This window comes from Epinephelus fuscoguttatus, linkage group LG19 (genome assembly GCF_011397635.1).
Source record: "Epinephelus fuscoguttatus linkage group LG19, E.fuscoguttatus.final_Chr_v1".
Classification (NCBI taxonomy): Eukaryota; Metazoa; Chordata; class Actinopteri; order Perciformes; family Serranidae; genus Epinephelus; species Epinephelus fuscoguttatus.
The window spans coordinates 25,172,526-25,197,355 of NC_064770.1; the positions used below are offsets into that span (position 1 = coordinate 25,172,526).

At 42.9% G+C, this 24,830-nt stretch overlaps 2 protein-coding genes and 1 long non-coding RNA gene across 6 annotated transcripts in view; 2 read left to right on the plus strand and 1 right to left on the minus strand.

Moving 5' to 3' along the window:
* tex2 (testis expressed 2) overlaps positions 1-20,053 on the plus strand; it is a 45,961-nt gene extending 25,908 nt beyond the window's left edge. For 3 of the 4 annotated variants that reach the window (XM_049562411.1, XM_049562410.1, XM_049562408.1), the window contains exons 4-13: positions 2,097-2,297; positions 4,726-5,089; positions 5,796-6,085; positions 7,447-7,590; positions 7,737-7,836; positions 11,932-12,052; positions 15,032-15,154; positions 15,455-15,664; positions 16,380-16,500; positions 18,223-20,053. In XM_049562411.1, the coding sequence (XP_049418368.1) occupies positions 2,097-2,297; positions 4,726-5,089; positions 5,796-6,085; positions 7,447-7,590; positions 7,737-7,836; positions 11,932-12,052; positions 15,032-15,154; positions 15,455-15,664; positions 16,380-16,500; positions 18,223-18,372 (1,824 nt within the window). In that variant the 3' untranslated portion in view covers positions 18,373-20,053. The remainder of the gene's footprint in view (positions 1-2,096; positions 2,298-4,725; positions 5,090-5,795; positions 6,086-7,446; positions 7,591-7,736; positions 7,837-11,931; positions 12,053-15,031; positions 15,155-15,454; positions 15,665-16,379; positions 16,501-18,222) is intronic. The other variant, XM_049562412.1, reaches the window with a different exon arrangement.
* Positions 20,054-20,218: 165 nt separating this feature from the next.
* LOC125880165 (uncharacterized) lies at positions 20,219-21,854 on the minus strand. The gene is made up of 4 exons (XR_007448017.1): positions 21,626-21,854; positions 21,456-21,530; positions 21,224-21,266; positions 20,219-21,048 (listed from the first exon to the last, which is right to left on the minus strand). It is a non-coding gene; the product is annotated as an uncharacterized LOC125880165 (long non-coding RNA).
* Positions 21,855-21,967: 113 nt separating this feature from the next.
* Positions 21,968-24,830, plus strand: part of ern1 (endoplasmic reticulum to nucleus signaling 1) — a 33,791-nt gene continuing 30,928 nt past the window's right edge. The window contains exon 1 of the mRNA XM_049562414.1: positions 21,968-22,225. Coding sequence (XP_049418371.1) covers positions 22,148-22,225 — 78 coding nt within the window. The 5' untranslated portion in view covers positions 21,968-22,147. The remainder of the gene's footprint in view (positions 22,226-24,830) is intronic.

The following is a 24,830-nucleotide window of genomic DNA, read 5'->3' on the forward strand; positions in this document are numbered from 1 at the left end:
TCCAGTGACAGCGCCACCACATTTGCCCCCTGTTCTCAGTTAACCTCGCTCAGTGCGGCAGGAACTCTGCTAGAAGAGAAATGTTTAGTAGAGAGTTATGTAAGCATGTGTGCTCGTATGTGTGTGTGTGTGTGTGTGTGTGTGTGTGTGTCTGTGCGCCTCAGTGGGTACCAAGCTGTTGCACAGGAGAGCCTTATGGCTGGGGGGCACAGCTGTTCCAAAGTGGAGCTCTGCGGTTGTGCACAACATGATACACACATTTGAAAGTTAGACCCCAGAGCACCCAAGTGCAGGGCAACAGTGGGGACACACTTCCTCTTTCTCTTTCTGTTCCTTCAAGGATCAACAAAGAGTCAGTGTTTCAGATGCCCCACTTTATCTTTAGTTGTGTTGTATGAACTTTGTGGCACCACCCCCACCATTTTGAACTCTACTGGCATGTGATTTGATTGTGATTCTAGGAAAATACTGTGAGGAGTGATGTTGATTGACAACAATGGATAAAATTGTTCCTAACACATTCTTCATGTTTTAAGAGTAGCACCCAACAACACATGATGATATTAGGTAATCACAGATATATGGGTTAAATAAGAAATTGCTTTGCAGAGAATGCAAAGATACTGTATGTATGTGGTCATCATTACACAGTTTGTAAAAAAAAAGAAAAGAAAAAATGAATCCATCGATTAATCGAGTAATCAGATAAGAAATACTTTGGCTTTATTAAAGAGCAATGGTGTATACAAATGATAAGATAAGCGAGGTCGAATGTTAATGTTACCTTGTGTTGGGTCCGCTCCATGGACCAGATGCTTTTTGTTGAGATGCTAAAGCACTGATGTAATGCTATTGTAGTAAGCTAGTTTGGTTTAGCAGAAGAGACGCCATAAAGAGTTTTTACTTGAAATGATCCTGAACTGTTTTTTTCCTCCCCTCACTATTTTCTTCACCTGCCATCATTTTGCAATCTGCGCTGTCAAATCTCGTCTTCTATTTTGAGCATGGATGTGTGATTTTTAGGTGTCTTCTTCACATCATGTGTCCACAGCCTAAGTGCATTGTGCCACAGTAATAATCATCCGTGCAAAACACGGTGCACTGTAACCTGTTGAGTTAAATGGATTAAATGACGTATGCAGATCATTTTAGAAGAAGAAGAACAAGAAGATTTACTGTATTAATCCCCGAGGGGAAATCCATTTTCTCACTTTGTTTCATATAAACACAGGCCCAAAATACACACACGTGCACAAACAGGACCTATACATGCGTTAAATGGAGAGACATCAGAGCCAAGGGGCTGCCTATGGACAGGCGCTCCAAGCAGCTGGGGGTTTGGTGCCTTTCTCAAAGGCACCCCGGCAGTCTCCAGGTGCCAGTCCACACTCTACATTTGGTCCGGACAGGGACTTTAACTGGCAACCCTCTGGTTCTCAACCCAAGTCTCTATGGACTGAGCTACTGCCGCCCCCTATATATAGAGAGAATGAAGTCACGCTACCTCTGTGTGTGTTGTAATTGAGTTTCTCTGCTCTTTGTTGCGGTAGACAGTCAGGCTGCATATTAGTGCATGTGAGTCCCTCTGTGCGAATCTGACTGGCTAGCTAATCACCGCAGCTTTGCACTGTGCTCATATGGCAACTACTGCTGATAATGCAGTCCCGACCCACAGTGGCAGGATGGCATCGTCACAGAAGTGTAATGTCCCACCCTTCATTTCCCCCAAAGGTTCACACTGTTAGCTCTTTTTAACATTGTTGCCACTGTTAGCAGCTTTAGCTGGTAGCATTGTTAGCAGGTAGCTGCTGGCTTTCCTGAACTCTCAGGTGGTCAATATCAGCCTCAAACATCCAGTATCATTCTGGCTATATTCACCATTGGGGAGTTAAAGACATCTTCAACACCAAACAGCAGGTTCAGTTTAAACACTAAAATCAACACACCAGTAACCACATGGAAACTCGGCTCATGAGTATACCCCAAAATCCTTTGTGTTAGACTGTGAGTCTGATGTGTGTATATGTGCTATGAGAATAGATTTTGAATTACTGTCAATTAAAACTCGTCTCCTCTCCACCCCATCAATCTCTCAGGGCTGGATGAATGAGATCCACAGCTACGACCCGGAGATGTACCACGCCACCCTGACCCACTCCGTTTATGTCCGTCTGGAGGGCTCCGTCCTGCGTCTGTCCAAGCCCAACCGCAACATCTCCCGCCGTGCCACACACAACGAGCCCAAACCTGACGTCACCTACATCAGCCAAAAGATCTACGACCTGACTGACAGCAAGGTGTGGTGGTTGTGGGTGCATGTGGGTAATGAGACATGCAAGAGAGATGCTGAAATTTCAGACTGTGTGTGTGTGAGAGGGAAAGATATTAATGCCTTAAGTGTGTGTGTGTGTGTGTGTGTGTGTGTGTGTGTGTGTTAGCTTCTGAGTGTGTTTGTGTCTTTGATGATAAGCTTAACAGATAATGACATCAAGCACACGTCCCCTCATATTTGCCTTTGCCTGAGTGCATGCTTGCTAATAGGTCAAGTTCAGTGACAAAGCTACTCATTTTCAGTGTCACATAGTGTGTGTGTAAACATGGAGTGAATATCACAGGTCACTGACCCTGTACACACAACTTTGTGTCTTGTGCAGTAGTGTGTGCTGACTCAATGTTTTTGTATATCTGAGGGCAGTAAGAAGACATTTCGCATATCATGGAGGAAAGGGGTCATTATGGCTGTCCTCATCATGCAGCTCCCCTCTTCTCCTCCTTCTGGAGCTCAACGACTCCCTAAAGCTTCATTCCACCATCATTATTGTGGATGTTTAGTCTGTCTCAAATGTTACCTGCATTTATAGATGCTGGATTTTTATGCCTCTGTGCCAGCGATAGCTGTGGCTGGTGGCATTATTTTTTCAGGTTGTCCTTCCATCCGTACTGTTCTTGTGAATGCAATATCTCAAAAATGCCTTGTGGGAATTTCTTCAAATTTGGCACAAACGTCCACTTTAACTCAACGATGAACTGGTTAGATTTTGTTGAACAAAGGTCAAAGGTCACAGTCACTGTGGCCTTGTCTGCCTCATTCTTTCAAATACAATATCTCAACAATGCCTTGAGAGGATTTTTTCAAATTTGGCACAAACATCCACTTAAACTCATCAGTGGTCACTGCAACTTCACAAAACATGTTTTTGGCCATAACTCAAGAATTTATTCACTAATTATGACAAAATTACCCACAAATGTCTAATAGGATATAATGATCAAGTGATGACATTTTATTTCCAAAAAGGTCAATGGTTAACTTCACTGTGACATCATAATGTTCTGCATTAAACAATTTTCTGGTCATTACTTAATGTCATGTCTCAGGAAAAGAAGGGGAGACATTTGGTCAGATACTGAATTGGTGGCACTAATCTTGGGTGTCCACCTTGCAACTGTCCTGATTGTACAGATCTTCTGTGCTGCCGGGGAGAAGAGGTGTGTGAGGCATCCACATTTTTACAGACATGGCTGTAAACTGTAACTGCAACTTGACAGGTTCACGCATTACATTTGCCAGCTCATCGCCCTGCTCTCTCTCTGTTTATCAGACCAAAAGTGAGGCAAGAATTAACTAGCTAGCCACCCCACGGTGCCTCCACCTCGCTCCCAGCTGCTATGGACTGCGTTGCGAGGAGGACAGCGGGCAGCAGCTTGGAAGCTGAACCTTTGTTTGGTCCCCAGTGTCGGGTCTAACCTATGTAACGGCAGCAACAGAAAGTTTACTGATCTGGCATGGAGTTAGAGCTGTCTGCTCTGTTTTCACTGGTCGGTCACATGTTGCTGCGGCTGCTGACTGGAGGCTTAGTCTCCGGAACTACTGCTTGCTCTCTTCCTGGCAAGTTGATCTGTAGCGGTTGGGAGTGAGGTTGAGGACCCACCGTCGTCCAAGGCTCTAGCTAATGTTAGCCATGTGAATGTGAACTTAATGCCGAACCTTGATGCCTGTGGGTCAGGTTAGCAGAAGGCTAAACTATTAGCATTATTTTCGCTCTATCTCTGAAAAGACTTGGCCGACACTGACGTGTATTTTATTCTGTTTAAAGTCAGACTCTCTTTTAGACCCCTGTTCCTTTTTGGATTGCTTTGCAGTGTAGGCAGCTTCTGACACTGCTGGATTAGCAACTTTTTCTGCAGGAATATCTGCCATTGAATCAGGCTTTCACCGAAGGGTTGTGTATGTGCTTCTGCATTTGTAGAACAGCCAGTAAGACCAACCTCTCCCTGATATGACCTGTGAATGTAAAAGTCTCTTGTCTCCTACCTTGAAAACAGAGCCAAGCAGAAGTCTAGTTTTCTCTCAGTCCACATTAAGTACAGTGTGCTCAAAGTTTATTATCGAGTTAAGTACATATTCTTAAATAGCTGGTCAAAGTCAAATTGTGCTTTGGATTAAAGAAATCTAACTAAATAATGGAGTGATTTGCGCTTGTATTCCTACCTGCATTGTTTCCTTTGGTTTTCAAGCCCAGAGTCGCTGTCACTTACACCCTGGGGCAAGTCTGTCACATAATATTTATAGTTTCATTGTGCTCTATTAAGTATGAGTGTTAGACACATTTTTTTTTGTCTGTATTTTAATGCGGGTATTGTACTGCCCCAGAAACGACACACTCTAACATAGTCATCTTCATGCATTTAATAGTATGAACTCGGTCTATATGCCCCCCATAGATCTACCTGGTGCCCCAAAGCTTGGCTAGGAAGAGAGTTTGGAACAAGAAGTACCCCATTTGCATCGAGCTGGCGAAGCAGGAGGACTTCATGTCCAAAGCCCAGGGAGAGAAGCCCGAAGCTGGTGAGGAGAAATTAACAGGGCTGGGCGAGAAGTTGGAACGAATGGACAAATGCGAGAAAATCGAGGTATCAGGATCAGCAGAGGAACCCAAAAGACCAACCTCTGGAGGTGGGGATCTGACAATCTACTTGTTTGGGAGGACGGGTCGGGAAAAGGAGGAGTGGTTCCGGAGATTTCTTTTCGCATCACGAATGAAGTCAGAAGGGAGAGGTGGCAGTTTGCCTGGCATCTGCAAGAGTGGTGAGTCTGAACTGAGTAAGGTATCGCATACCAAGATGCAGCCATGTACAGTATATGGGTTTAACTATCTCTCACACCCTTTCCACACACATACAGTATGTGCACTGGCACACATCACTTCCCACAGTGACAATAGCCATTCTCTTGAGTATGTAACTGCACAGCCATCAGATCTGTGCATAAGCCCCAGCTTAGGGACTGCCAATCCCCTCAACTGAGCGAACAGATGAGTGTGAATGGGTCAGCAGGATTACATGCACAGAGAAGCAGCATATTATAGTATTGGTCTCCGCTGTGGGATATAAGCCTGCATGGATAAGGCCCAATTCAAAGGGAAACACTAGCACTGTGTGGGTCCAGTGATAAAGGCAGCGCAGGGTGAACAGGATTACTGGAAAGATGACTTTCAATATCAAGCCTGTTTTGTGGTTATACATAGCAATTATGATGAAAATGACTATTTCAGTGCTAATATGAGTCAGAGAGAGGATGCAGTGTGTCATCTAGTGTGAAGCATGCTGATTCAGGGTGTCGCAGTATGTGATAAAAAAACAGAAGCTCACTATCCAAGGCCTTGAACATGCATTATGCATGTGAAATATGACGCATTGATTTGAATCACTAAAAATGTTGCCGAGGCATAATTGTATCACATTAACCTCCCCTTACTCATCACATCCTGCATTCCCCTCCCCTCCACTTTCAGCCTTCTTGCCCTCCCACAGCCGCAGTAGCAGCACCCAGTCTGGTGGAGGCCTGGAGGCTGACAGCAGGAGCAGCAGCCGGGGAAGCCTGGAGGAGCTGCCTCAGACTCGCCACAGAGAGACCCCCTCTGCTCTGTCCTGTGGCTCTGCTGGAGGGATGAAACAGAAGATGCTGTTGGACTATAATGTCTACATGGCCAAATATGTCAACCCCCAGGTACCACAGAGAAGCCCAACTGCCACTGACAGCCCTGGGCCCAGCCCTGAGAGCAGTCCCAAAACTACCAAAAAGGTAGGATACATGAAAGGCTGAAAAGAAATAGACAACCTGCCTTTTTTTAGGTGGCTAAAATACATTTGCTGCTGCTCGTGTCCACAGCAGTACATTGCTTAGCCTCTGTGGCAGTACTCCTGTCTGCTTCTCTGAACTGGGGATGTGCCAACCGTCATCTAGTGTAGGTAACACACTGACTATGGATAAGTATCTCATACAACCCCACTTTGAAAATTTCCCATGTCCCTTTAAAAGGTACCCCGTGAAGTTTTTGACCTCTAGTAACACTATGGAGTAATGTTTTTCTAGGTGGGCCCCGTTTTGTTTGTGTGGATTTGATGGTGCAAGAGAAACTTGGCAGTGTATCAAGGAAGGAGAAGAATTTTACATCTTGTTTTAACATGTAATCTGTATCTCGATACATTATCTGGATAATGTCATCCGCTCTTTGTTATCTCCGTTCTGCCTGCATTGTGACAGGATTGGATTGTCAGCAAACATGGCAGGTATCAGGTCAAGTAAAGCGATGCAATGCAAAGGCGTCATTCATCCATTGCACAGAAAGACATTTGTATACCCAGGATTGGAAATTAACTTTTTGGGGTGCCTGCCACTGAGGTTGGTGCATTCCTAAATCTACCAGCCACTCAGTAGACTACCTTTTGTTCATTTACAAAAAAGTCTCAACAGAGTACCTTAAATGTTGTGGCCCGAGGCTCGAGCTCAAGGCGTCATCTGGCCTCCAAATTCCCCAAATCCCATTGAGCATCCTTTGGACATGCCAGTACCCCAAAGGTCCTGTGTCCATGTCTTGACAGGTCAGCACCAAATCTAATCCTTAATGGGGCCTCTGTGGTGTGTGGCACCAGGACGTTGGTGGTGGATCCTTTAAGTCACAGGTCGCAAGATAGGGTACCACAAATGCTTGATCGGATTGGGATCTGGGGATATGGGAGGCCAGGTTGATGCCTTGAGCTCTTCGTCACATTCCTCCTGAGCGTATTTTGAGGTGTGTCAGGGCACATTGTCCTGCTGGAAGGGCCCCTGCCATTAGGGGGGTATACGTTGTGTGTAGCGGTGTTTAGGTGGCTAGTGCTTTCAAGAGGCATCCATATGAATTCCAGGATCAAATGTTTCCCAGCAGGATATACATATATATATATATATATATGTATAGCTCATCGGTGCATATTGTGAGTTTGTACAAGGGAGGTCAAAAGGGCAAGCTTGTGCCACGTGACCCACCAAAAGACTAATCGGGCCAAGGAAGTAGATGGAGCCTGGATTGAAGCCAGGCTTGATATAGACTGTATTTGATTAGCTTGATTTTATGTTGAGGGGATGAAGCTACAATACGCACTTGTACTTGTGTCCTTCAGATACGCAGGAGTTCAGAGGAGACAGTGGAGCCTGAGGCCTGGGTCAACGCTTTTGTGGGAAGGATATTCTGGGACTTCCTGGGAGAGAAGTACTGGGCCAATGTCGTCTCCAAAAAGATCCAGATGAAGCTCAGTAAGATCAGGGTGGGTGCTAGCTTGCACAAAGATATATCAACAGTAAAACAAATCAGAAAGTGTATCCCAGTGGTCCAATGTGATCAGTTCAAGAGATGATTTTGTGCTTTTTGTCTTTGTGTTGAAACCCAAATGTTTTTTCTTTTGTGTTTCAGCTGCCGTATGTCATGAATGAGCTGACTTTAACAGAACTAGACATGGGCTTTTCCATTCCTAAGATCCTCCATGCCTCCAAACCCTCTGTGGACCATCAAGGTAGGAGGGGAAGCTACACTAGGTGTGTCATGTTTTCCACACAGTGGTGGTCTGCTCCAAAGCAGATTTTTATATTCTTTTGCCATCAATCTTCTTCCCCTTCCTCTGCCATCCTCCATCCTTCATCATAACCCAGGCTGTTTATCAGTTCTCCCTCTTGCCTTTCTGCACGTTTTGCTCTTCTTCTCTCTGGATTAAGACATTTCCTCCTCTCTCCAACTCTCTCTGCTTCTCTTTTTTGGAGTCAAGCCCCTCTGCGTGTCTCGCTCTATTAAGCCGCAGCAATTAAACTTCACGTCTCGGGTCCCCCTTATCCATTACTGTGCCACTGACTCACCCTGCCTCCCGCCTGCCTTGAGTCTCAGTGAAGGGATTGGTTGGACACACAGAGACAATACAGAGACGTGAGGCGTATTAATTCCTACAGAGGTGGCCGGTTTGGGGAGAAAGACAAGCTTAAGAAGGGAAAAAATAGGAACAGGTTGTGAAAGCAATCATAGGTGGTGCTTTTAAGCAGACAGCAGAGCAAAAGAGGAGGTTTTTAAAATGAAGCTTGGTATTTCTTCCTTAAATTCATATGGATTTAATGCCATATTTATATTTTTCTGTCCTAATTTTTTAAATATGTCCAAAGACGATTTAGTCTAATTTAATCTTGCCTCTAAAGATATGAAAACAATAACATGGTAATATCTGTTGCTGTTTGGTTGAAGCAGCCAGTCATGAGTCATTCTGCTGTCAGCCACATTTCCACGGCTGAGTCTGCAGTGCTCATTAATGTGTTCTGTCTGAACCTATACACCCACAGAAATATACTCACAAAGCATAATCAGTTGATCCCAGCACATAATTAGTCCCCGGGGGACCCTGCATCTCTGGAAGTGCTGCGCTGTAAACCCGCATGATCAACAGGATGCAGTAACATTCCTAATTTCGCATCTTGTTGATATTTCTTTTCTCCTGTGATGATGATAAAAAGGAGAGAGAGTGGGTGAGTGCTTCCTGCCTCTGTAATGTTGGGATGACATGATTTGATTTACAATGTTTTTACTGCGCTCCAACACCTACTGAATGCACACAAGCATGCATTGAGCTCAGCATTACTGTTTAAATAAATAATATATTTATTCAATACATAGACATTAAGACTTGTTGATAAGATTGGATATAAAACAGGGCTGGATGACATGGTTTTGTGAGAATGTAATCCTCATTGTAAAGAAAACCAAACCAAAAAAAACAGAACCAAAAAGCTGAGGAGCAGCAATATATAGCCAGAGGGTGGCATCAGAATAAAGGTGATTATAACTTACATTAGAGGGGTTTATCATAATGTGAGCATGAAAATGTTAAGAAGTGTGTATGTGACAGTATTAGCCTACATATTTCAGTGGTCCTCCAACCGTGTACCACCTCAGAAAATATTAGGCTCTCCAAGTTCAGCCATTATGGCTGATGTTAAAATACAGTAGGCCTACCCTAAACTCGTCCACAAATGCCACATATTTCCAAGTTCTGTTTTATCCTCGTCTCCACCATGAGACAAAAAAGTCATGTTTTATACTTGGGCAAATTTGTACCTAACCCTAAGTAATTGATTTCCCTTTTTGTGTGTTATTTTTTCTCCAATTTTGCTGAAACTTGGTCTTAAATTTCATTCTGAATGACATTTAAAAAAAATATTTAAAAGTCTTAAATCAGACTTGGCTTAAAGGATAACCAGGATGCACCATGCCTCACCACAAACAATGCACAGAAGTTGTCCGAGGAACATGACAGAGAGTGCAAAGCATCAACCTGGCATCCAAATTTCCCAGACCCCAGTCTCATCGAGCATCCGTGGGAGTGCCAGTAGCCCGCCTCACAAGCGACAGGTCTCAAAGGATCCACTGCCAGCGCCCTGGTGCCAGACTCCAAAGCACACCCCCACAGGTCCCGTGTCCATACCTTGACACGTCAGAGCCAAGTCCGATCCAAAAAGGCCCCACTATGGATCGGGGATACCTCTGGGGTATGAGCACGTCCCATGAATATTCCTCAATACTCTCAGATTGGGATCTGGGGAATTTGGAGGCCAGGTCGGTGCGTTGAGCTCTCTGTCACGTTCTTCACGCCACTCCTGACCAATTTTTGCAGTGAGGCATGGCGCATTGCTCTGCTTGGGGAGCCACTGCCATCAAAGTGCATTGTTGCCATTGGGGGAGTGTACTAGGTCCACAGTGGTGTTTGGGTGGGTGCTGCCTGTTAAGTGGTATCCACATGAACGCCAGGAGCTAAAATTTTCCCAGCAGAACACTGCACTGTAACAACATGATCAACGTTATTCACTTCACCTGTCAGTGGTTTTAATGTTTTGGCTGATCAGTGTAATACAGAAGCATGAATCTATTTTCCACCATGCACACACACACTTATTTTATAATATGAAAGTCAGCTGGTGACAATGGGTAATCAATCGATATAGATTTGTTACAATCAGTGCTGAATCAGTTGATATTTGCACCTCCTAATCCTTTATTGATTGTTTTTGCCGTTATCCTGCTGCCATGCTTTCATGTGTAACGCTATACAATATAAACATAATCACGTTAGCTAATAGCATCCACTTAGCAACCACTTTTAATGGACCCACAGTGACGCTGTTTAATTGCCCCATGTGCTTCCATTACAGCTCACTCTGTGGCTGTCAGCCACTGCTGGCTCTCAAAAATTGTTGTTCACATCAATCTCTTTGATCAATTTACACGGGGAAATAGGGTCCAGGTTGACGATTGCAGAAGTTATCCTTTAAGTTCTAGGACGCCTGCATGTGATAGACCCGGAAGTTGTAATTCCACAGTTTGGCCACTGTGTCACAATGGCTTCAAAGCCCGGCACTGTTCTTGTGGCTTCTGTTGACCAAAGTCAGGAAGTTTCATCCTCTTGGGATCATGAATGATCCCAATTCATCTAGTAGTTGTTGAGATATTTCAGTGTGGTTGTAATAATATAAAACTCATATATATATTATTACAATAACTTGGATTCAAGGCATTATCTCGCACATTATCTCACACACGGTTACATTACTGGTGCAGAAACAGTATGTTGACTCCTCCAGAATTCATTAGGAACTCTCCCTCTCCCTCTCCCTCCTGTGTGTCTCACTCCATACAGAGACACCGTCCAACGTGTTCTGACTTAATACTGTCATTTAGCTTCTCTTTGACACTGCTGCCACACACAAACAAATCAATGAGCATCTGAGTGGAAAATGAAGAGGAGGAAGGAGCGAGGCAGAGGATTACTAAACAACACTTATCAGTTATAGACGTTAGGATTCGTTGAGCAAACAGCGGGGGGATCGAAATCTGAATCGCTCTCCCGTCGCCCCCTGAGAAGTGTAATGTGTAAACGGGAAGTAACCCTGATAAGCCAATAAGGAGGCTGACCTTTCTTAGTGTTTGCTAGAGGATGGGACTTCCTCCTGGCAGCTCTGCAGGGGACCTCATAGCAATTAGACACCAGGCAGGAGGTTCATGTTTACCCACAGAAATAGCATTCAGAGCTGGTCATTTTTGATGCTGCTGGTAGAGCTCTGATCAGGCCCAAAAAAAGTTTTATCCAAGCCTGACCCACGGCAGTTTTGGACCCAACCAAGATTTCTGATGTAAAAATAAACATTACATTAAGCAGAGTGGGCTGCACCCCTCTGTACGTCTTGCGCATACGGTGATCACCGCTCTTCGCTGCATGTTACGCACATCTCTCCCACTGCTGGAGAGGCAGAGGCAAACACTGCCAACTGCTCTGTCACATTCCCACTCTCAGTCGTAGTTCCCATCTCTTTCTCTCTCTTTCCATCTTGATTCAGTCCATTTAAACTCCTCACACTAAAGAAAAAACATTGCTGAACTGGTGTGAACCCAACCAGATTCAAGCGCAGGGGAGTAATGAGAAACTACAGCTCGACTCGGCCCCAACTCAGTGGGCTGGGTTGGGTCCATTTGGGCTTGGGCAGAGAATCACAGCTCTTAATGCTGGGGATGTAAAGGAGCACGATTTAATAGTTTTCAACAAAATATGTCTGTGTGGTTTCCCTTTCTATCTCTACAGGTCTGTGGTTTGACCTGGAGATCTCCTACACGGGCTCCTTCCTCATGACCCTAGAGACCAAGATGAACCTGGCCCGTCTGGGGAAGGAGGGCGAGGGGCTCGGGGAGCACGGAAAAGAATGGTGAGGCTTTCAGTTCCATTTAGCAATTTCCTCTTTTAAAGTTCGTAACAAAATCGAGTCTGGTTTTAATATGTATTACAGATTTCTGAGAGTGATTTTATGTGTTTGTTTTTGTCATCGTTTCATAATTCTCAGTGGCTAGGCCCAAAATAGGGTGTTTATAGGATTAGCTTCCTTGCTAAACAAACAGCTCAGAGCTGGATGATAATGGCATTTAGAACCATATTAGATGTCACATCTGTCTTTTCACCATTTCCTGCCATTTTTCTGTCGGCTTTTCCTCCCTTCTCTTGATATATGAATCCTCTCTCTGGACGCTTACCACTGTGGATTTGTCGAATGGCTGGTGAGTTTGAAGATAGATACGCATAGATGCCTGTCACTGAAACAGCACATTATGTTGTGGATTATACTTTCTTTTCTTGGATGAATTATCAGAGACTAGTGCAGTGCCCGTTCAAAAGGTGCCCTTTAGTAACGGGCCGATTGCTTGACCTCAAGTATTGCCGCTTCTCGAGAACTGCTCATCCGAACAACTTCACACCAGACACTTCGCTTCCTTGGAACCTCAGGGTTCCCAGGATCATGGACAAGTTAAGAAATTAAGAAAACTCCTTTTCCAGGCCTGGAAATGGTTTGAAATTAACAGAATATTTTGGAAATTTTTGAATATACATTGTTTTTGGCTGTTGTTTAAAATATGTTCATGAATATCCCAACACATGTCAAATGTCACGTGAAATACATTCCTTTAATTACTAATTTGGAATCTAGTTCTGCACTGCATTACCACTGAAATGTTACAAGTATCACATGATACACATAGACCAGACAAGCATCCTGTCATTTCGGAGGCCACGTCCCATTTTATGGAAAAAAAATCACAATGTGAAAAAGCTGTTGTGCAATTCAGTGGTTCCCAACTGGTGGGTTGTGGTCCAAAAGTGGGTCACGGGTCCAATCTGAATGGACCACAAGTAGCTCATGAGCGTGTCAACTTTGTAAAAAACACACTTTATATTCATGTACAGTGAATTTCCAGCACAGAGCTTTTATTTGAAGTGCTGTTTCCTGCTGTAGAGTGAGTGACTAATGGACAGCTACTTAACAGAGACAGCAAACTAGCTCGACAACATGGCCAAACGCAAGTATGACGCTGGATATATTAAACTGCATGGACCTCGGAACTAATGACTAAGGAGAAATCTGGACCCCGTGGCTGGAGCAGTTGGGAACCACTGGTGTAGTGGGTAAACCAAGGCTTTTACACTGAGATCTGAGGCATTTAAAATTCTGACTGTTTACTGTCAGTGCAGTGAATCGCTAAATAATGCAGGTGACAGTTGGTGACTGATGGATAGCTAACCTGTGGGGGAGCCTGCTGCAGTAAAGTCATACTGTATAGCAGCATCAGACTGTTGCCTCTAACGAAATCTCAGCCTTTTGATCAAACAGTAGAGACAGCACTTAGCCCAATGATACCTGGTGATCCAATCAAATATACATATCTGAATCACCAGCAAAGACTGTATAAAATAATGGATGTAGCGACTGTGATGTCACCCATTGGTTTGTGGACTCCTGTTTTGAAGCCTCAAGTTCGCCATTTTGGCCGTTGCCATCTTGGTTTTTTGGACCACACTTGGATGAGAGAAGCAAGGGGTGGATCTAACTGAGAAGTTGAGGACACTATCCACAGAAAGCCTGTCATTCAAAACAGCCCTGCTCTTAATTATGCATGACTTAAAGCCTGAATAACATTTAAATGGGTGAGTTATATAAAAATTCACCCTCTGTAAAGTCGTCATGAATGCTGTAATTAGTTATAGAGACCAAAACTGTCTTTAGTGATGGGCAAAGCAGTACTTTAGATGTTACTGAATCACTAGAATCAGTTCATTAAAAAGATTCATTCAAAAGATTCGGTTCAGTACGTTCACTCAACAGATTTGTTCTTTTGAACGATTTATTCGCAAACAACACAACACTACTGTCTTTGTACCAGGCTTTAAACATGTTTAGTGGTGCTGTAACATTGGGCATTTTAACATGGGGGGCTATGTTAATTGACTCACTTCTGTTAAAGAACAGCAGGTTTTGGCACTTCCACGTTGGCTCCATTTTTCAGCCCCGGAGGTTGCCGCTTGACCACCAGCTATCATGGTCCACACATCCTTACATGTACAGATGTGTGTCGAGTCATTGATCCACTTGTATGGTGGAAGACTGAAAGGACATGACAGCGATCAATCCTCATTTATTGCGGTATCGTGGATGCTCAGATTCAGGCAAGGTCACATGTGGTTATTTTGCCAGATAACCATATGTCTGGTCCATTGGCTTATGCATAGGCGTCGGAAATGTGTCGGAACCTTGGATTCTGAGCAGTTCACCTACCGTGACGTAGTTGCCTGCACCCTCGAGCAATGCCTGTGTGTAAGCGTCACTTCGGTGTGAAAGCTCACATGAACATTTTATGACCTCAGTGAAGTCAGCGCTCAGCTATTTCTCGAAGCAAAAGCATTCGTTCAGAAAGTTGTTATCACTGATGCTTGTATTGTTTGAGTTTGCCACGAGGTAACATCAGTCTCTCTTTATCCATTTGTTCTTGAATGTGCTGTAACAAGCAAAGCAGAGCGAGCTGTACCTAACATTGCGTGCAGTGGTGTAACAGGCATTATGTGTCCCTTCTCACTACACTACACAGTGTGTACATAACACACTACTTATAAATATCTCCCATGGATTTAAAAAGCCTGCATTCAACACTGCACTTCTGTGGGTTCACAGCAATACACCCACCAAGTGTGAAGTCGATCAGATGATCAGTTGTTGAAAAGATCATAGGACAGACAGACAGACTAGATTAAAACAGTGGGGATGCATTTAATGGGAATAACTTTTAATTGTTTATGGTTCTGTGGAAAGCCATTACAGCCTGACTTTGCAACAGTGAGTGTTTATGTGTGTGTGTGACAGGCACAGGCCACGGACATACTGTCTGGCAGACAGTGATGAAGAGTCGTCTAGCGCCGGCTCGTCGGATGAGGAGGACCCCCCAGAACTGCTCAGTGACAAAGCCATTCTTCCTGGAGCCGAGGGGTGAGCGAATGTCTCATTACAACAACATCGTGACGCATCTGAATTGAAAATGGGCAGACACAGATCCACACTGATGTGTTGAAGCAGACTGTTCTGCCCTTTCAGTCCACCCACCCACCTACCCACCCACTCTGTCCCACACGTTTGAAAGCTTGCTGTTGATTTAATGTAGCGCCCGGTCACTCCCTTCCATCGTGGGTGCTGAGTAGCAAGAGATGCTGGTATGAATAAATAATGAACCTGACTCACTCCTTGCCTCCCCTCCTCCTCCTCCTCCGTTTCTATCCTCTGCTCACGTAGCTACGTGGGAGGCCACAGGCCCAGCAAGATCATGCGCTTTGTGGACAAGATAGCCAAGTCGAAGTACTTCCAGAAAGCCACAGAGACGGAGTTCATTAAGAAAAAGATGGAGGAGGTGTCCAACACACCCCTGCTGCTCACCGTGGAGGTGCAAGAGTGCCGTGGGACGCTGGCTGTGAACATTCCACCTCCCCCCACGGACAGGATATGGTACGTTCACTTCCAGGGAGGAGTGTGTTGAAGGCTGTAGGATACAGTCAGTGAGTGTGTGAGAATCCTGGTTAAAGAATATAACTGAGCACCCTCTGCTGGGCAAATACAGACATGCATACAGTGACAGAAAATGTTTAATCACCAGTGAACTAAATATAAGAACATTTAAGAATTAAGGGCACCGCGGTGTGTGTTGTCATTAAAGATGTGGAATCCTTAAGTATTCACTGCATACTTTTTAAGCTTAATTATAATGACTCTCTTAGAAATGATTATGATAATGATCAGCATCTACAGCAGTGCTTCCCAAGCTGAGTTGGAACCCTGGAAGTGGTACCAAGAAAAATCGCCAATGATTAGCATAATAAGGACAATTTAAATTTTTTTTTTTTTTTTTTTTTTTTTTAGATTTTTCCCTTTTTTGTCCTGTGAATACTTTTACAACTTTAGGACTCTAAAATGCTGGAATAAAACAATCCAAGATACATATACACACTGAGGCCATGATCTATGATGAGGAGTTAGAAGTAGACTGCCTCATTTTAAGGGGTGACAAGATAAAAACTTTAGGAACCACATTTCCTCAGAAAAAGTGTGTTGTAAAGTTAGAAAATGTATTGGATTTAGCGGACTTAACTTGAAATGCAGCTTTCATGGAGCGTGTGTGAGAATATCCAATTCTTAAACATGAATGTTTCCTCTTGGCTGCCAGGTACGGTTTCCGGAGTCCGCCTCACCTGGAGCTGAAAGCACGGCCCAAACTGGGCGAGAGGGAGGTCACTTTGGTTCATGTGACAGACTGGATTGAGAAGAAACTGGACCAGGAATTTCAGGTATACACTGAGGAAAACCTGCCACAAATACAATTTACTTACATTGTTAATATAGTTTAATGGGTAATGTCATAACCCAGGGTGTCAATCAACTTTGTGGTTTAAAAAACCTCAGTTACCTGACTGAGAGGCTGCAAGTTGACTCAAGATAAGACAATGTCCCCAACATGTTTAGGGTAAGATTTCAGGTCATAAAGAGGACTATGGGATGAATTTATGGCTGCCCACCTACAAGCACTTCAAAGCAGCATCCCTTTGGCTTTCCCACCCCCTCATTTATATCCAAAGTAATGATACGCCTGCCTCTAGATAACTGCCCCGAGGCACACCTGCAAACTACTGTCCCTGTCAGGTCTACCACACATCTACATTTATCCCTGCCTGACTCCTCTGGGGGTTATCATTATGTACCACCCCCCTAAACCAACCCTCTGGTAAAATACAGTGCTGCAGCACTCACTGTTGTCATCTGTGAGTGAGTGTATACATCTGGCTTTCAACAAATGCTGAACTCAGGCCTGATTGGTTTCTAGACACAACAGTGTGGGGTTAGAGTCAAAGGAGATGATGTATTCAGGTCTTTTTTTTCTTGTTAGCAGTTATAATCTCATGCCAGTCTTTTTTTAGTCTAGATTTTTAGTTACAAAAGTGTATTAATTTGTAATGTCTGCTCCATTCTCTTCACTACACACACTTTGAATAATCATATTTTAGTTCTGTTGTAGAAATTAAAGGTCCAGTGTGTAGGCTTTAGGGGGATATATTGGCAGAAATGGAATATAATATACTAAGTATGTTGTCTTTGGTGTATAAACACCTGAAAATAAGAAACTTTGTGTTGTCGTTACCTGAGCAAGAACCCTTTATATCTACATAGGGAGCAGGTCCTCATCGACGGGGATCGCCATGTTGCATCAGCATGTTTCTACAGTAGCTCAAAATGCACAAACCAAACACTGGGTCTTGATATCTGCCACTGCAGTGAAAAGCCCATCTGCAACAAGAGCGTTGAAAAAACTGCTTTATTCAGTGTATTTACCGGTTTAAATCACTGTGTTTGCTTGTTTTGGAGTGGAAGACACCTCTGCAGATAATATGGCTCCTGGTAAAAATCTCCTCAAAGTCTTGGTCTTGAGTTATTATTGAGTTATAAAAAGGTGAGCACAGATTAGCAGGAGCTGGGCTAGTGGCTCGACATGCCAAACTGCATTTGAGACACACAGATTTCTAACGTGACGCTGCTTTATTCAGTGTTTTTACCGGTTTAAATCACCGGGTCTGTTTGTTTTGGAGATGAGGAGACCTCTGCGGATGATTTGGCTCCTGGTAAAAACCTCCTGAACCTCTTGATCAGAAATAAGGTGAACACACATTCAGTTATCAGAGATGAAAGGTGAGCACAGATTAGCAGGTGCTGGGCTAGGACCCCATCTGTGACATGCCAAACAGCACCAGAGAAACACGAATTTGTTATGTGAAACTGCTTAATTCAAAGTTTTTACCAGTTTAAACCACAGAGTCTTTTTGTTTTAAAGAGGAAGAGACCTCTGCGGATAATTCAGCTCCTGGTAAAAACCTCCTGAACAATAAACACTCAAGGAATTCTAACCAGGAGAAGTTTCAGCTGATTGCAATCTGCAGTAATCCCCACTAGATCCCATAAATTCTACACCCTGTTCCTTTAAAATGACCTTGTTTGTTTCTGTGCTTGCCCTTTCACAGAAAATATTCGTGATGCCAAACATGGATGATGTGTGGCTACCCATAATGCACTCTGCCATGGACACACGTTCAAATGCCAACTTGGTTACTGTGACAAATGAGGCCTTGAAGGACCCAGAACCTGAGGAGTCTGAGGTCTCTGACATGTGAAGACTGCTGTTCAAAGTGCATAGCGACGTACATTTTATCACCATGGCAATATGACAAGTCCCCGCCCCTCTCAGAGACCCCACAGGTGCAGCGACGGGCCCGGACCAACTCTCCCGATATTTTTACCCGTGTTCCACTCCCAACCAGTCTGAGGCCACCCATGAAGTGCAATCACAAAACTGCAAGTGTTGGCGAGCTCGTGATCATCTGTGGCGACTTAATGACTCATAGATTGTCATCCAATCACACAGTTTTATTTGTGTGACAGTGACATTAAATATTATGATTCAATCTCTGATGAAATACAACACACGGGGCATGTCGAGACTGTTTTGACAAATGTGCGTGGATCGACAAACAGCCATCGGATTCAACCTGAAGAACCATAATACCTGTGATGTACAGCTGCACCAAACCTGATCATTGTACAGTGTACATTTTTGTGCGACCTTTCTAATGGAGTGGTTTAACGTTGCTGTGACTCTACGAGAAGTCTGAGGCCACTGATGAAGCGTGTGTGTGTTTGAGTGAGCAAACGTTTGAGGGAACTAAAATTTGGAGACGATTTTGCTGAAAGAGCCCCTGCGTCTATTGATACACATTTCACAGGGACATCAAACTCATTGATCACCCATCCACACCGCTGCCTGTGCCAGTCGCCTGGCACTTTTATGCAAACAGATCAACGGCACTGTGTCCATCGAAGACACTAGGTCAGTTCAAATCCACTATGGACACACTATCATACCATACAGCCTGTGTGCTTTTAACCGCGTGGTAGGGATTAGAGCTAAAACTGACTTTAGAGGGGTGATTTAAAACATATCTGCAAACACAGCAGCTGAACATTGCCTAGGTCTGATGAATGTATAAATAGAAATGCAGCTCCCTAGCTGTGCAAGGAATAGCTCATTCACTGACGACGTGCTTCTACGCAACATGCTTCAAGACTTCTTTTCGCTTTATATTCAGAGTTTTAAAAAAGTAATAACTTCTCATTTTTTATTGCCAAAGCAATCAGTCCTGTCTGAAGACTACTGTATGAGGTAAACAGTGACATATAAAGCAATCGGTTCATTATCTTGGGTTCCTCGTGAAGCCGAAGTTTGGACAGTAGGAGACTGAATCCCTTTTGTGAATTGTTTTAATGTGGAGAGGGAAACATGCCCACTGTTTCCATACTGGATATTAGCCATATTATTTAATGTTGTCAGCAGACGTCCATCTAATGAACGCTTTTTTTTCAGTTGAATTATTTATTGATTTGCTGTTTCTTTCTGTACTGTACACATTCAACAGGAACGACACCGTTAAAACTAGAACAGCAGCAACTTTGTAATCTGCCAAGACGCCCGGCTGCATTATTTTACACGTCTTAACATTTAAATATGTGTGTTGGCAAAAGTGTATGAGGCAGAAAGTGCCTTTAAAATAAACATTCCTCCATAGTGAGCCACCACATTTGTTGCATCAGTTTGAGGATCGAAAGTGTCTTTGTGCCATTAACCGTGTCTCTCTCTCTCTCGAGACATGCCCTTTGTTTTTCACGAGTTTCGGTGTTGTTCATTTGCACAGTGATGAAAATGTCAAACATTGCTGTTGTGTTCAGTGATGTCACAGAATGTTATGGTTCTGATCGTTGTGGATCAATAAAACCTTTTGCTTGGAGAGTTTGTGCGCCTTTGTGGTTGTAACATATGAGAATGAGAGGATTAATCTGTGTGCATCAGATTACATCACTTTTCTATATTGTTTATGTTTGGGACTGTGATCTGTCAGTTACTTTCCCGACTAATCAATCATTTCACCAATAACAGGAGCAAAAAAATTCAGATTTCCCTTTATTAAATTTTAATCCTTTATTACTATTGTACTTCATCCTCCTTTCATTTCTTCACTTATACACAAAGTAAAAATGTCAAAATATGGCAGTACAAGTGACAAGCGTGAATCAAGTAAACAAAACCAGCAAATTCTAACATTAACAATGCTCTTACCTGTCAGTTTGGGATTTTTGCCAGGAAAAATAAGACAGATTATCCATATAGTTGCAGAGTAATATTCTGGCAGCAGACTTGTGGATTGGACTAACATTTTCAGCTTCCCTTATGTTAAATATTGGCCAATAAATCAATATAGAATAGATTTTCACAGACAGACTATACTGACAGACTATACTGATTCTTTCAATATTCACATGTAGTTAGAATACAGTGTCAGTCAACAGGGACTTACTCTCAACAGCACTGCATGCTTATTCAAAATGCTCCTCTTGTCTGTGCAGTTATTGCTCTGACATGCATTCAGATTCTGTGTCTTGCTTTAAAAGAGAGACTTGGGAAAATGGCCAAGAAACCCCAGTTATAACAAGACATGATATGATCTCGCACCTCTCTTGACCTGTGTGAGTGGCCATGGAAAAGGCCGTTCAGGTTGCAAGTACAGTGCCTAAAAATCAAACCTACACAGCAAAATGAAATGAACAAAACAACACTGTGCTTCTTGAAAAAAGGCTTTATTCACACAGGACATTACACTCACTGTTTAACAATACATTTTTAAGTCTTCTGGTTGGAATATGCACGTATAGGGAAAACAAATGTTAATTCACAAGTCCTGGCGTCACCTTATAATTTACCGTAGCTTGTCCATTTCTTGAGCACCGCAGGTCGATTGCTGCAGAAGAAAACAACTTAGAATGAGCTCTGGTATTAAAACACCATCCATTACAGACTGTATTGTGGGTTATGTCAGTTTTATATTGTCTTCAATATGAAATCAGAAGTCTAACGCATCACAATCATCACTCATAACCCTGACATGCCACTTTCTGTTCAGTCGAGATACTTACTGTATTGCTCTCGCAGGGATCCATCAACACCAAGACCAGTGTCCTGCAAATATAAAATATCATGGTGAGCAGGATTATCAAACACAAATACACACACCAGAATGGTACTTTAGGGTCAAGTCAGATTAAATATGTTGACTTCATTTGCATATCAGAAGTCTAACGCACTTAAATCATCATTCATGAACTAAAGAATATAAATATTTTATTCTTAATAGAAAGAAATACTCACTTTGCCACCACCCTTCTGTCCACGTGTGTGTGCAATCACCTCAAACACACTGCACGCATCCATTTATTATCTGCCCTGTGTATGTGACAGCATATTGTAGGTAAAGGGAAAGTAATGAACTGCATTTGCCATTTTGAGGTTGTAAAAAAAATACACATATAAAAACTTACCTCCCATGTTTCCACGCCGATGCGGCCTACTCCCACGGCTCCAGCATGCGCCATTATACTTTATCATATTAGGAGAAATATTTTTTCAATCTTACATCATGTATAATAACGACTGGAAAATACGCATGCAAATACATTTTTAAACATGTTAAATACAAATATTTCCAGTCTAACTGGTCGGACTGCTGCAAGCGTGCTCTGAGGAAGTGTGCAAAATGTGCCCCGGATGTGTTTTATAGTACATCCGGTGTCTGTAGGTCTTCTCTGATTGGCTCACACTGACTCTACATTCCCCCTCCTCCACTCCTGTGAACATCTATCCCAAAGTCCAACCCCCACGCTTTTCATTTCAGGAAGAAGCGGATCCAACGTTGTATTCACCGCTGCTGGCCCCAGCGCCTTTACCGTCCCAGCGTTGGTCTAAAACACTTTCGTAACATCTGGTTGTGAGCCAAAACACGTTTTCTATGTAGTCAACGGCCTTCCGGACCAGCTGTCTATCCCGGTTTGAGACCAGAAATTATGGACTGGACAGTGAGCAGTCGGGCCCTGCTGTGGTGCATTTTGGCGTTGCTTTGCTGCGCTGGTCTTCCACAAAAGGTAAGAGGGGCTAACTGGATAAGCTAGCTTAAGTTGGGTGACATTAGCTCGGAGTTGCTCGCTAAACTTCACTTTTCTATCAACGTCAGGCTCATTTTTCTGCTCCTATTACCACACATATTAAAGCCCAGTGTAAAATATATGTCATTCAGTGAATATTTAATTGAGTCAGGGTGCTGCGTGGTGTCTTGACATGAGAGAGGTAAGCTAGCATTAACGTTAGCTCGCTGGCTAAAAGCACTATTGTTAAAGTAATGTGTGCACCAGATAGCTCGTGATTAACTTAATCAACACTGTATGATTAACAATGAACATGTACAATTCGTCAGCCCAGTGTCACAAAGCAAAGCAACAGTATGCATGGACATTATATCTCCATCTTCTCACTGGGAAAAGGTGAGCAGGTATAAAGATCTCTCTGTTAGGGGACTATGAGGATTTGCTGTTTGGGGTATGTGTTAGTATTTTGCTTTAAGCTTGGTTAATATTTTCATGTCATCAACCCCCCTAGTATCCAGAAGCTCATTGGCAAACTAAAGAATTCAAGAAAAAACATTTTAGTATTATTATTGATGAAATTTAGGTCTTACACTAAGGTGAGAGTCTTTATGAAGAAAGTCAAATATGATATTGCAATGATGTTGTTGTGTTGACTATTGATCTGACCAACAAATATTTACACAATGAGATTCCTGATGAATAATGTAATGTGTACATAGTGATTAAAGGCAAATAACAGCAGTTGAAAGTTCAGAAATTTACACCTCTTTACTGTAACGCAGCCTTTAAATCCAGGAAACACTTACGACACTCCAATTAAAAAAAATCTAAGATAATATCTAGTCTCATATCACGATATAATTTCAATACGTTGTCCAGACCTATGTTGATGTTGTTAATGCTTGTTGGGATGCTAATATTACTACTGCATGCACGTTATCTTTCCACAAGACTGAACACAAGTCCCTCGCTTGCAAATCAGCAACAGCCTTAAAACTCTTCTTCTTTTGAGTCCTGGACAGGCAGCAACGCAAGGTGATGGGTTGATGTCTTGGGGAAATTTTGGTCTTTGACTTTGGGCTTGCCAGTAGATGAATTCAGACTTGTGTTGTCCCGATACTGGAATTTCCAACTTTGATGCAACACATTGAAAATGATCAATATTCCATTTCATTTTCGATACAACAGGGAAATTTTGACAATGAGGGCATTTTTTTTTTAATAAAAATATAAATATAACAAGACTATAACATGAAAACAAAGACTTTTCTTTTCTTAGTTAGTAGCAGAGAACAGCAGAATGAATATAGCAGACATTAACAATAAGAGAGAGCGAGAAATAATAATGTAATAATTTCCCCTCGGGGATCAATAAAGTATTTCTGATTCTGATTCTGAAAGTGCAGCAGAAAAGGAGTGTTGAAAGCCAATCAAATATTGAAAGTTGATATACATCCATATATTAACAGAAGAAACATTTATATCAAACAGTAAAAGCAGAAGCATAAAGCAAGAAAACCCCTGTCTTTGCACTGAGGTAAAGTTGAAAGGATTCTTTATGACTGTATGAAAGCCTCCCTCTTGTAGTTGAATCTCTACAGCTGTCTGAATTTAGCAGGCCAGAAACGGTGTGTGTGTGCTACATCTGCAGTTCCTCCCTAAAACACAGCATTGTTGTGCATGATGATTCTTTGTGGTTAGGTTGATTAAATCATGCACAGCATGCAACAGGGCCATACCGCACACAGCAGAATGCAGTATGATGTGCTACACAAATGTTATGAATGAAAGGCACCAAAAATGTAACAAGGGAAGGCTGGAGCAAAGTATAAATCTAGTTGTGAGGGGTTGTTATTCAGTATGAATTTTACCAAAGGGAATTCTTAACAGATAATGACTCCTATAGTATTAGAGGCTCGCACAAATGGGGGTTGGATAACTTGCGGAAACTGAGCTAGATACCTAGAAAGTCTCCAGGCAGTGGCATTAGCTACAAAGCTAGTAAACCACTTCAGCTAAGAAGCAGATTAAAGTAGCCTTATAATCCCCCTATCATGTCTCAGGTTCCTCTCTCAGCCTGGTAGGCAGTCTGCTCGTAGTAAGGGTGACAAATGATCAAGGCTATAGATAGTGACACTTGTGTGTGTGTGTGTGTGTGTGTGTGTGTGTGTGTGTGTGAGAGAGAGAGAGAGACAGAGAGAGAAATTACCCAGATCTTCTGCATCACGGAGCCAATAGAGTTATTATATCAGTGACGTCCGGCGGCCAAGCAGCTAACTTCCAGTTTAGCCTTCTGCCATCCTGAATGGGGACAAAATTATTTAATCGTGTGGCTCTTCCAGACTTTTGGAGTGTTGGTTGACTGAATGGAAAGAGTCATTTTTGCTGGGGTTTTGACACTTTTGACACAAATTGTATCCAGTGATTTACAGACGTCCCTGTTACAATTAAATTCTACTGGAAAAAGTCTTTGGTCCACACGGCATCACGTGATTGACCTTAAAGTCTTAACTCCATGTTTGGCCACTATGTAAAATCAGCCTCAGATCCCAGTGCTGTTCAGTGGGCTAGAGACACATGCCTCACTTCACACATCTGCCAGCCC